The sequence below is a fragment of the Scyliorhinus canicula genome, chromosome 21, assembly GCF_902713615.1.
Source record: "Scyliorhinus canicula chromosome 21, sScyCan1.1, whole genome shotgun sequence".
In the NCBI taxonomy this organism is placed as follows: Eukaryota; Metazoa; Chordata; class Chondrichthyes; order Carcharhiniformes; family Scyliorhinidae; genus Scyliorhinus; species Scyliorhinus canicula.
Window position 1 is genome coordinate 58462475 of NC_052166.1, and position 13367 is coordinate 58475841.

Genomic DNA, 13367 nt, shown 5'->3' on the forward strand with positions numbered 1-13367 from the left:
ATTCAGTTTGCAAAATAGTTCAAGCCCTCGACTTTATTTACTCCAGCCTAGTGCTCAGACTCTGAAGGATAGAGGCACTGAACACTGGTATTCTGATCCAGGTTGGTGAACGCACCCATCAAACCCATAATCCCCTGTTAACAGACTATTCATTAGTCATGGCTCAGTGTGTAAGACCGAAGTTTGTAGTGCTGTCCCAGAGAGTCGAGCACTAACTTTAGGCTGGCATTCCAAAGCGGTGCTGAGAGAATGCTGAAGAGTTGCCGGTGCTTGTTTTAATGGGGTTAAACTGCATTCTACCCACTCAGCTGGGCTATTGGCAATATTATGAAGAAGCATGGGAGAGTTCTCCCTAGTAACCCGACCTGTTTCTACATCTTGACAAACACCACTAAGGCAGATTGCTTGGTCATTATTCCACTGCTCTTTGTGAAATGTTGCTGTGTGCAAATGTGTTGCTGTGTTTCCTCTAACCATGAGCACACTTCAAAATTTCTTTATTGGCTGCATAGCACGTTGGAATGTGCTGAGGTCATGAAAGGTGCGACATAAATGCAAGTCTTTTTATCAGGGATAGAAATGAATTTTGTCTCTCTCCAAGGTGTGCCACCATTTCAGTTAGCCACATTTCGGGATGCAGGATGCAAAGGCCAGGCAGAGTTAGTCTCCTGAAAGCTATCCAGTGCGATTGAAGTCTGCATGCTGGTGGGCAGGAGAAGATTCTGTTATTGAATAGCTTGCCGGAATTCGCTGCATGGGCTTGGACATGAAGGATGAGCAAATTAACAAGATACAATATGGCACTGGACCCCAGTGAAGCTGCAATAACAGGATCTGTGCCTGTGAAAAGAGCAGTAAGTGTCGATGCATGAAGCTCTGGACACACATTATTGATAATGTGGATCTCAGCAGGATTTTGGGGGAGAATATGGCATCTCTGGAGGGGGGTTAAAGCCAAGTGGAAGGAGGAGCTGGTGATGGCGTTGGAGGAGTGATTGTGCTGAGCGGTGCTGTGGTGGGGGAATGCCTGAACCTCATGTGCATGGCTGGGGTTGATACAGCTAAAGTTGGTACATTGAGCACACCGGAGAAGTCGAGGATGAGCGGGTTGTTTGAAGGTGTGGAGGATACTAGTGAGCGTTGTGAGGGGGGCCCGGCCAATCACACGCATATGTTCTGTTCCTAGCCTAATTTGGAGAAATTTCAGAGGTCGTTCATCAGGATCATGTCGGTGACCTTGCAAGTGGATTTGGAGCCCAGTCCCATGGAGACCATATTTAGGGTGTCAGTAATGCCAGAGCTGCCGGGTTGGGGGGGGGGGAAAGGCAGATGTTTGAGCCTATATCTTTCTGATTGCACGCGGGGTGGAGGTCAGTTGCTCCACCCTGTGCCTCGGTGTGGCTGGGGGATCTAATGGAGCTGTTGTGTCTGGAAGAGGTAAAATTTGCTTTGAGGGGGGGGGCGAATGAGGAATTACAATCAAGGAGCTGGTTACTGTCAGCTATTAAGGGCAGCTGCAGGAGGTGGGGGCAAAGTGGGGTGTTTGGTTGAGGATCCAGGGTGGGGGGTTTGTGTGTTTTCTTTGCCATGTGTGTTTAAAAGATTAAAATATCAAAAACTTGAATAAAAATATTTTAAAAAAATAAAAGTTCTATTTCTGTAGATTCCAAGCCCAGTAACATAATGACAGGATCAGAGGGGGTCAGCCATTCATCACCGATATGAGGAGACATTTGCTCATTCAAAAGGTTGTGAATCTTTCTCATTCTCTATCCCAGAGGGCCATGGAAGCTCAGATGTTGACTATATTCAAGATTGATATCAGTAGATTCTGGGACACTGAGGGAAGAAAAGGCTATGAGGAAAGATGGAATTAATTTCAGAGATTAGGCTTTGGTCTGGAGCAGGTTTGATGGACTGAACAGCCTATTTCTGATCCTATTTCCTCTGTACTTAAAGGGAGAAGCAGGGTCCAGAAAGGCAGATAACAGCCTTGAATAAACTTTTAAACTTGCATTTAAACTGCTGAAATATAAAATGTAGCCACTGGGAACACAATGGTCTAGGGAAGGGAATAAATAGACGGTTTATTTGTAAAGTCGCCTCAAGGAACTGATCTGGGAACTGAGGCTAGGGAACAGAAACAATGCTGTTAAACGGACTAAAGATAAATGTGTGTGTGTGTGTGTGTGTGTGTGTGTGTGCCTACAGTTAAACTTAATAAGTGAACATTGCGGAAAAACATAACAAGTAAATCATGACACAGGCTTTATGTGTGCCATTTGGAGTGTATGCAGGCACAAACCTCAATGGAAAATCAGTTATCAGTTGGGGCTGATCAAATAGTGCCTGTTCTACATTCCCAACGTAACTGAAAGCTCTGGCAACCGATATTTATGGTATATATACATGCACAGGGACACAAATTCATATAAACAAAGATCAGTATCCATGACGATTAAAATCAGTATCAACCTTTCTGGAGGAGTTCTGGTGACTCGCTTAACAGAAAATTAAGTCCTTTTCTAGTCGTGGCACCGTCAGATCTGCCCATTTTGATTGACCTGAGTTGAAGCTCCCTGGCAGCTGTTAATTATTCTGTTTTTCTCCGAGTGTTTACAGCTGATGCCAGCTGCATCTAACGTAGGCCTAGAAATCTGACCAGTAAACCTGCATTTCTGTCCCTGCCTCTCGGGTTCTGTCCATTCTGTTTTGTGTTCAATGTAAACAACGTTTCTGTTGGTTCCACAATTGCGGTGTCTGTGTGCAGACAGTACCGTGTTATTCCCTAGACAGTCGTCTGTGTTTTGTTCATTGCCCTCTTGAGTGAATGTTTTTTTTTTGTTTCAGTTGCTATCTCATCACCAGAGATTCATAAGCTCGCAGAAAAGCTCATTTCATCATTCTGACAAAAAAAATCAAATCAGTTGCAAAATCATTTTTAGTTGATAGTCAGATAAATTGATTGCATATCCTTTTGAAATACCTCAGTGCATTTAAATGCCTTCAATTTTTCTTGAATGCAATGAAATAGCTTTAGTTTTTTTTAAATTGGCTTTTTAAGCTCCAATTTCTAATTATCCTGTGTTGCTACATTTAATTAACATGATATTGCCTGGTTAATGCTCAGCAGGTCGTCAGCTCGTGGAATAATACTCGAAAGAAGAATGGGAGAATGAGTGTCACTTTGAGATTGCAAAGTATTTTCCTGTATAGTATATTTAGTTTAATTTTAAAACATCATTGCTTCCACCAGCAACAGTGGCTAAATGTCCTCATTCTACTGAGCTATGCTAACTAGGCGATAGGCAGCTGTTGAAACGATAGAATTTGTCTTCGTATCCTTGGACTCTAGAAGGGATAATTCTGCTAGGTTCTTGCTGCTGATGGCTCTACCCACTGTCTTACTGGAAAGTCTTCATTTGGATGCTGAATGATGATAATAATAATCTTTTATTGTCACAAGTATGAAGTTACTGTGAAAAGCCCCTAGTCACCACATTCCGGCGCCTGTTCGGGTAAGCTGGCACAGGAATTGAACCCGTGCTGCTGGCCTTGTTCTGCATCACAAACCAGCTGCCTAGACCACTGAGCTAAAGCAGCTCTAGGTTAGAGTTCTGCTATGACGCCTGTGCATGTTTAGAAATCCAATGAAACCATGTCCAAAATCATTGCTTTAGACCAGGGGTGGGCAAACTACGGCCCGCCAAAGGTCTTTATGCGGCCCACCAAGATCAAGTCATAAAAAAAAAATTTTTTTTTTTATAAGGATAATGGGGGTTACTGGTATATGGTTGGGTTACTGGTATAGGGTGGATACGTTGACTTGAGTAGGGTGATCATTGCTCGGCACAACATCGAGGGCCGAAGGGCCTGTTCTGTGCTGTACTGTTCTATGTTCTATATGAGGCGCCCAGAATCATAACCGGGTGAAGCGCCATTTTTGAAAAGTAGAGAAAAAGAGGGCTAAAGGCAGGATGCCGCCGGGGGAAGCGCTGAGGTATATGCCGCACGCTAATTGGTTACAACTGGGACTATTAATTAATATACTATGCGGCCCTTTAAAATTGTGAATTTCTGAATGTGGCCCTTGCACGGAAAAGTTTGCCCACCCCTGCTTTAGACCATGGAGACCGTAAGACATAGGAGCAGAATTAGGCCATTTGGCCCATCGGGTCTTCTCCGCCATTCAATCATGGCTGATATGTTTCTCATCCCCATTCTCCTGCATTCTCCCTATAACCCCTGATCCCCTTATCAATCAAGAACCTATCTATCTCCGTCTTAAAGACACAGTATTTTGGCCTCCACAGCCTTCTGCGTCAATGAGTTAGCTGAAGAAATTCCTCCTCATCTCCCTTCACCCTGAGGCTGTGATCTCGGCTTCTAGTTTTTCGTACTGGTGAAGATATCCATTCCACATCCACTCTATCTTGGCCTCTCAGTATCCTGTAATTTTAAATAAGATCCTCCATGTCCTCTAAGCTCCAATGAGTACAGACCCAGAGTCTTCAACCGCTCCTCAGACGACAAGCTCCTCATTTGACAAGTTTTCAGGGGGAAGGACCCATTGTTTTCAAGGGAAAACTATTCTATTGAGCTTTTAAAAATAAATATTTATCCTACCTATCATAAGAATTTACAACTTCTATCTGGGGGGAGAATAATGGAAGCGGGTGAAAGGCTGGGCAGGAGGGAGGGAAGGAGAACGCCTGACTAAAGGAATGAATGCAAAGGTGACTGTAGAAGAGCTCAACATGGTGGCTGACAGGGCCCTCAATTCTGACTCATTCCCTGCATCTGCTTTCACCCTGTCGCCTCCTTCCCAGAGCCGCAATAGGGTTCTCTTGTCCTCACGTTCCACCCCACCAGCCTCCGCATTCAAATGATCATCCACTGCCATTTCTGCCACCTTCTTTATGATGCCATCGTCCTACACGTCTTCCCCTCCCTTCCACTGCCAATATTCCAAAGGGACTGTTGCCTCCATGACACCCTGGTCCATTCCTGAATCACTGTTACTCTGTATCCCCCCCCAAAAAAAACTCTTCACTTGCACACAGCACCGTCTCATCCGATCCCATGCAATTGCAGGATGTGTAACATCTAACCTCTTCTCATCATCCAAGACCCCCCAGCACTCCTTCTCGGTGAGGCAGCAAATTACTTGTATTCTTTTTAGTACGTTGTATTTGCTACTCACAATGCGTTCCCCTCCACTGGGGAGAACGAACTGCAGGTTGAATGTCTGCTTTGCGGAACATCTCTGCCCAGTCCACAAGCATGACCCCAGCTTCCAGTTGCTTGCCATTGTAATTCACCGCACTCCTGTTTCGGCCCTCCACTTGCTTCAGTGTTCCACTGAAGGGCAATGCAAGCTTGAGAAACAGCATCTCATCTTCTGAATAGGCACTTGCTGCAGACCCTGAACTGTCCCCCATTTTGATGCATATTTACCATGTGCCAGCCTGAATCTTGTTTTTCTTGTTTTTGCTTCTGGACAGAAGTTATTCTGCCATACACACTGACTGTGGACAAGCCCTCATTTCTTTCCTGAAACCATTACTACTCCCTTTGCTTTTTGTTCCCTGACATTTTTGTCATTTAATCTCTGCCCATCCCAGAGCTTTTTTTTTTGCTCTTCCTCCAGCATTGCCCTTTTCAATGGCATCAAAGCCATCACAGTTTCTTCTTTTATATCTTGTATATAATGTTATTTGACTTTTGGCAGTTTTTCATGGCATGGGTCAAGCTCATCAGCTTTACTGTGCAAAGTTTATAAAAATGTTTTTCTTGGCGTTACTGCAGGCCCTCAGCCTCCCCAAACCATTGTCTCTTGTCTAAGTATTGTTCCCAGAGTACTTGCTGGCCTCTGGTAATTATAGGTCATCACTACAAGTGTGTAGTGTGCGATTAATGGTTTCAGCAATTTGGCCATCGTGATGTTACCAGTCAGCCTATCTTCTTCTGGCATCCAACGAGTGCACAGACACACCCACCTTTCAGCAGGAGTCCCACAGCAGTAATCAGGCTAGAAATCCCTGCCCATTGCTACCCGCAGTAAGCGGAGGCCATTTGCACCGTCCCTCCTACCCCACAGCTGAGATCAGCCAACTCGATACAGATTGTAGATCGACCCGGCATCCTTCCTAGCTTTATACTGGGAAGTACAATACTGATTCTATTCTGAGTTGTAAGGTAAAATAATGAAGGTTGGTTCTTTGGAGTTCAGTGTTAGGGTCAGGTATACATTTCTCAGCAATACACATACTCTGGTTTTCAGTATCAGTCGGGCATTTCTATTGGTAGAAATTCATTCCAACAAAATGCTGAAACAAAACAGTGGTTAGCACTGCTGCCTCACAGCGCTAGGGACCTGGGTTCGATTCTGGCCTTGGGTGACTGCATGTGGAGTTTGCACTTTCTCCCCGTGTCTGCGTGGGCTTCCTCTGGTTCCCTCTGCTGAATTGCCCCTTGGTGTCCAAACATGTGCAGGTTAAGTGGATTGGCCACTATCTCTGCATGGGGTTGCAGGTAGGGCGGGGGAATGGGCCTAGTTAGAGTGCTCTTTCGGAGGGTCGGTGCTGACCTGATGGGCCGAATGACATTTAATGGCCATTTAATCATGTCTGGAACTGTGTAGTACCTATATTTTAATATCACCCGATAATTTTCTGCTCGAAATTGGCAGGGTCTCGTGCTTTGCACTCAATAGAAGTGAAGATACTCCGGTCCTTTAAGAAAAGACAGTGTGGTGGGAAGGTGGTGGCATTATATTCTGGGTTAGATCAAATGGCCCTGAAGGATGTTCTCATTTTGCGATATTCTGATTCCGGAGAAGTTACCGTGTGGCCTCATCCATAACAGCACTAAATATATAGAATGATTTCTTTGATAGATTTTATCATTTGGATTGTATATTTGTTGGTGTGATTTGAAGGGGACAGATATTTAATGCAGTCACATCAGTTTTAGCCTTGGGCCATCCAGTTATCAAATTGCTGATTGTACGTTTGTTTACCTTGTACATTGTTCAAGAAAGTGCATTAACACTACTGGGCAGTGTAGCGAGAGGGAAAAGCTGAAGCACCAGAGGACACAGTCACAAGGGCTGGAATTCTCTGCTTGTTGGAATTCTCTTTTCCCGGCAGTATGGCACCCCTGCCCGCAGGTTTCCTGGCAGTGGGGTGTCTTCAATGGGAAATCCCATTGGCAAGTGGCAGGAAAGGCGCCAGTGAACGGCGAGCCGATGAGAAGCACGCGGCCGGGGGACCGGAGAATCCAGCCCAAGGTGATGGGAAAAAGAACCAGAGGTGACATGGGGAAAGACTTTGTTACCCAGCAAGTAGTTAGGGTTTGGAAAGTACAGCCTGCACGTGCGGTGGAGACCCGTTCAATGGAGACTTTCAAAAGCAAATTGGAAAATTATCTGAAGAGAGAACATTTTCAGGGCTACAGATAAAAAGTGGAATTGGTGTGTAGCTCTTGCAGAGAGCTGACAAAGGCCAGACTGGCCAAATGGCCGTCTCTTGTGCTGTAACCATTTATGATTCAATTATTTACAAAGCTATTTTACACATGCAACTTCACTTTAATCCTGGAATTAAATGTTTATTTGAAGTATGCAGTATTCATTTATATGTTTACTGGTGAAATAACCTCCATTAATATTTTGTCTCACAGGTATAAAGGTTTCATTAAAGACTGCCCCAGTGGGCAGCTTGATGCAGCAGGCTTTCAGAAAATCTACAAACAATTCTTTCCCTGTGGGGACCCAACCAAGTTTGCTACATTTGTCTTCAATGTCTTTGATGAAAATAAAGTGAGTACTTTGTTCGCCAACTTGTTCTACTGAGGTAAAATAATTGTACCTTTATTGGAGTTTCATAACAGAGGCAGATTGGACTTTTTAATAATGGCACACTTCAAGCTTTTTTAAAAAAAATTTTTTTTTTTAGATTATCCAATTATTTTTTCCAATTAAGGGGCAATTTAGCGTGGCCAATCCACCTACTCTGCACATTTTTGGGCTGTGGGGGCGAAACCCACACAGACACTGGGAGAATGTGCAAACTCCACACGGACAGTGACCCAGAGCTGGGATCGAACCTGAGACCTCGACGCCGTGAGGCAGTTGTGCTAACCACTAGGCCACCGTGCTGCCCTGGCACACTTCAAGCGTAACTAAAATGCATGTCCTCAGAATTTACAAGCTACAAGCAGCATCTCTGATTGGTAGGAGGTGATTTTTCTTCACAGGCCAATGGATGTATGAAACAGACTGTCAACTGAAACATTAATGTGCCAATTAAGGTGTTTAGAAGTGAGCTAAATGGATGTTTGTTGTAATGGAGGTCTGGTTTTATATGGATATGCGCAGATTGTGACGAGGGGGACCAAATCTCTGGTCGAACAAATAAGGGATACTTCACTGTGCAGGTGCCAACGGCTATGTGGGGGGTGAGGGGAGTGCCACCGAATGTGTGGGAAAGGAGGTGGTGATGATGCTGAAGCCTTCAGACCATCCGCACCCTGATTCTGATGTCGCCGTTTGCTGGATCCACCCCGGAGCACAAACCGAGAACCTGCCGAGCCTACGCGAATGCAAAAACAAAAAGCTCTGAGATATCCGTAGTCAGCGATAAAACACAGCCTGGGAAGGCCTGACATGGGAGAGCAGACCAAATGACAGGATGGCCCCAGAAAATCCGAGATGATTAGTCATTGTGATTGAATACTTTTTTTGTACAAGAGAATGTGTTTCAAGTAAAGCAACGGCTTAAGGTCAGATTTCCTAGATTTAGCTTTGGGCACAGCATCATATAGTACATCATTTTAAAAATCCATGGTCACTGTCAGGAATGTGGGAAATTAACGGGATTAACAGTGAATTTGAGATGGAAGTAAAATAACAGAAAAGTAACAAGATTAGCAGGAATTTAGAGACATTGAGGTGTGAATGGCCATATCAGAAACGTTTACCAAAGATCAGTGGGCCTGGAATTTGAAGAAGACAGTAGATTACACAGAAAAGAATATCAAAGAGACTGATCAATATAACTGCCAGCACCCTCATTGGGGAAGCAGGCTAACTCTCCACCCAACAGCCAGGCAGGCTACTTTTATCTGTGAACTGAGCCATGTAGGCCCGTTCTATCTAATAGTTGGAGCTACGGCAGATTACAGATATTCTCCTCTGAAAATCACAGTTTCATGCCTTCGCTGAATCAGGAAGAGCTTTCCCAGACTTGGGCCACATAAGCGGTATTGTGTGGTAACTATTAACTGGATTTGACCTATATTTGGGTGCTGCTTGGGAAAAGGAATGTCTCAGTCCATGGAACGTGGATATATTTGGGGAACAAGAGGTAACTTCACATAATATAACTTAAGTCATAGTGTGAATTGGTCTTTTGTATATTTTTTCTTGATTAAATATTCATTATTAATTGTTTATACAATGACTTGTCTGGTTCCTCACTGGGTTGTACATAGTTCCTTACATTATTCCAAACAAACATTCGCCTCTAAGAAGCGTTTCAAATTATCCTTCGGGATTTTGAAACATTCTCGCAGTTAACTTCAAAGGGCTTCTTTTTTTTTTAGAAATATTTTTATTCTCCCTTTTCACATTTTCTCCCAAATTTACACCCAGCAGTAAACAATAATCCATATTGAATGCAATGTCAATCCCCATATCAATAACAACGATCTTATCCTCCCACCAAACTCCCAAACATTAGCCCGCATGTTAACATAAACAAATGACAAAAAGAAATGAGGAATCACCCATAGTCACCATCAACACATACAGTGCCCCTCCCCACAACCCTCCCAGCACCTCCCCCCTAATGTTTGATGTAATCCAATTCTCGAAAGTGCAGAATGAATAACGCCCATGAATTGTAGAACCCCTCCATCTTTCCCCTCAGTTCAAATTTGACCTTTTCAAGCGTCAAGAATTCCAGCAGGTCCCCCCTCCACGCCAGGGCACAGGGTGGAGAGGTCGCTCTCCATCCTAACAGGATCCGCCTTTGGGCGATCAACGAGGCTAAGGCTACAACTTCAAAGGGCTCCTTAACAGTGACCCACAGCACATGGAAATTTATGTGGGTTACTTTTTTATGATCAATAAAAATGAGCTCTTTTCATTCTCACGGTATCATAACACGTGGACCTGTGCATGCACAGCTGTCAAATCTCCATTGATTAAGAGAGCAGCTGTGGCTCACTTCTTTGTTTTCAATTCCCGCCACCACAACTGGACATCAGTTCACAACTCCCTCAGAGGCTGAGATCTACCATTCTACAGCTCAGCCAACTGGGCCTCCAAGCTGCCACTCTGCTCAGCGTTCCCAGGACCCAGGAAATTCAGGTGACATCTCATGTCTTTGGAAAATTCTTGAGAGAAAAGTACAAGCATCAATTTACATCCTCCACTCCTCCCAAAACACTTCACATTCAAATTCCGTTTTGAAGTGTTATCACTTGATCTGTTTGGGAAACAGGGCAACCAACTTGAATGCGAGATGCCACAAGCATTGAGATAAATGCCCAGTGAATCTGTTTTGGTTTCACAGTGGAGGGAGAATCCCTGGCCAGGACACTGGGCGAATTCTCTTGCTCTTCTTTGAATAGTGCCATGTGATCTTTTACACCCATTTTAAGAGAGATGACGGGATCTCAGTTAAACATTTCATTCGAAAAACGGCACAAGGCGGCACCAGTGCCAGCCTAGAGTATAAACCCAAGTCCTGGAGTACGATCTGAACTCTCAATCTTCTGAATCTGGGACAAAAGCAATACCAGTGAGACAAAGCTGAAAATCAAAGTACTGACAAGTGAATTGATGAAGATTACTTTTTGAATGGATTTTCAGGATGGGAAGATTGAATTCTCTGAGTTTATCCAAGCATTGTCAGTAACTTCAAGAGGGACTCTGGATGAAAAACTGCGATGTAAGTAACTCCGTTGTCTCAAGCCTTGTGTCCATTTTGTTTTGTTTCCATTTCTGTCACACTTCATCTCCATCTTCAATTCTCAGTGCTCATTGTATGCGCACAATTGAATAAATGTGTAGCTTTTCATGCTTTTAAATTTAATGCTACATTTTGGGAATATTCTTCCACCTTTTGCAGTGTCAGATATTTTTAAATTTTAATCTCAGCGTTTATTGCTCATTCCTAGATCCCCTGAGAGCTGTTTGATGCAATTAAGAGTCAGCCATGTTGCTGTGGGACTGGAGTCACATCGAGGTCAGACAGGGTGAATCGTAGAATTTTTTTTTTTTAACAGGGCAGAAGGAGGCCATTCGGCCCACTGTGTCTGCACCAGCGCTTGGAAAGAGCTTCCTACTTAAGCACACGCCTCCACCCTATCCCCATAACCCAGTAACCCCACCTAACCTTTTTTCGGACACAAAGGGCAATTTATCATGGCCAATTCGCCTAACCTGCACATCTTTGGACTGAGGGAGGAAAGCAGAGCACCCGGAGCAAACCCACGCACACACGGGGAGAACGTGCAGACACTGCACAGTGACCCAAGCTGGGAATTGAACCTGGGACCCTGTCGCTGTGAAGCAACTGTGCTAACCACTGTGTTACTATGCCGCCCATGTGAAGATGGCAGCTTTCCCTCCCTGAAGGATATGGGGCTGATTCAGTTACATTAGATTTCAGTAACAGTGAACTATTAGATTTATTGATTTATTTTATGATTTTATTTTAATCTACTCAAATTCTCAAAGCACCATTGTGAGACTTGTGCTCATGTTCCCTTGCTTATTAGTCCAGATCTCTGGATTATTAGCGCAATAATAAAGTACTACATTACAATTGTACCCAGGCAATCACAAATCAACTACAGCTCCAGCTAATGGCAGATCCAGCAACTCTGCAACTTAAAATGTTCTCCATAAGCAACCTAAATTTATTAGCAAATAACCTGAAAATCTGCTGTGGTGTCATTTCACAGTTTAAGTGGATTTAACATAAACATTTCAGATTTTCATTGTGTTACTGAATTCCTAATGACTATGTATTTTTCTTCCTCATTTGAATGTGCTCTTGTCTAATCGTCCCTCACATGGTTGTGGCACTGGAGGAAATGTCAGCTTTGGTTCAGACCTTAGTTGAAATATTAAAATAAGCATAATTACGGAAGCTTACTAGAATGCCTGGGAGCATCAATTTTGAATGTGCATTAATGTTTAACATGTTGTTTCAGGGGCTTTTAAGCTGTATGATCTAGATAATGATGGCTACATCACCAGGAACGAGATGCTGGACATTGTGGATGCCATTTATCAAATGGTGGTGAGGAAATTATAAAGTCTTAACACAAATTGGAGGACAATTTTGCAATTAATTTTGATAAAAGTGTGTTTTTCGATTATGAAGGAAGTGTATCTTTTTTTTAAAAATTAAGTCAATATTTCATAACCATATACACATAAAATAAATTGTACTCTGCCTAAAATTGCTTAAAATGCTGGCTGTTTCCTTCCGGATTGGAAGGTTTGTTTTCCACTTCCAGGGCTGCACTTGCCTTTACTCTTGGGAATCTACTTTAGTAAATCTAAAGTGCTGAATGTAAGTGTCAGGCTGAGGGCTTTACAGGTATAAGCAAGATGCTGTTCTGCAGATTGTTTCCAGCACACAGCTCAGAATGGGAATTGTTTCTTTGAATTGCATCCTGGCTGATTTGAAACTCCAATGTGTGCTCATGCCTGGTTCTTATCATTATGTTCCCCGTGTTGAGGTGCATTCTTGTATTTGAAAAATAGAAAATGTTCATGACATGCAGAACTTTGCAATGTTACACTTTACGTCATTCTCTGACCGGCCACTTGAACAGTCAAACCAGAGTAAGAAGGTATAGATTACAGATTGCAAGGGATGCTGCCCATGTACAGGAACTAAAGACACATTTTTGAAGCAGGAATAGTGTAGAAGTCCCAGAAATGTTAACTGGTAGGTGGAACTCAGTTGTTGGATTAAGCCAGGGAAGATAAATTGGAAGTGGAGTTTTATTTTGTCGCATTAAGTAAAAATGCATCTATTGTAATGCCCACTTGCTGGTGCTCCAACTGAAAGCATGCAGAGCTTATTGTTTATGGCTCATGTAAATGTTTCCATTCAAAAATTGAAGTAGCTTTTCAGCATGTCACTGCATCTACCCGCAATGGGGGACATATGACAACTGTTCACATACAACTTGGACATAGACTGAAAGAGAGCCAAGACTTTAACGCTTCTAGAGAGATCAGTAATCATTGTTACTGAATTTAAAATAAGCTCAGGTTTAAGAAAATTAGTAGCTGATGGAACCTTATGTTCTTGTACAGTAAGATTTAATTATCTAAT

The 13367-nt window shown here is 43.2% G+C and overlaps 1 protein-coding gene across 1 annotated transcript in view; it reads left to right on the forward strand.

Moving 5' to 3' along the window:
- The window catches only part of LOC119955521 (neuronal calcium sensor 1), a 138100-nt gene that overhangs the window by 118715 nt on the left and 6018 nt on the right, over nucleotides 1-13367 (forward strand). The window contains exons 4-6 of the mRNA XM_038781792.1: nucleotides 7684-7822; nucleotides 10880-10958; nucleotides 12229-12317. Coding sequence (XP_038637720.1) covers nucleotides 7684-7822; nucleotides 10880-10958; nucleotides 12229-12317 — 307 coding nt within the window. The remainder of the gene's footprint in view (nucleotides 1-7683; nucleotides 7823-10879; nucleotides 10959-12228; nucleotides 12318-13367) is intronic.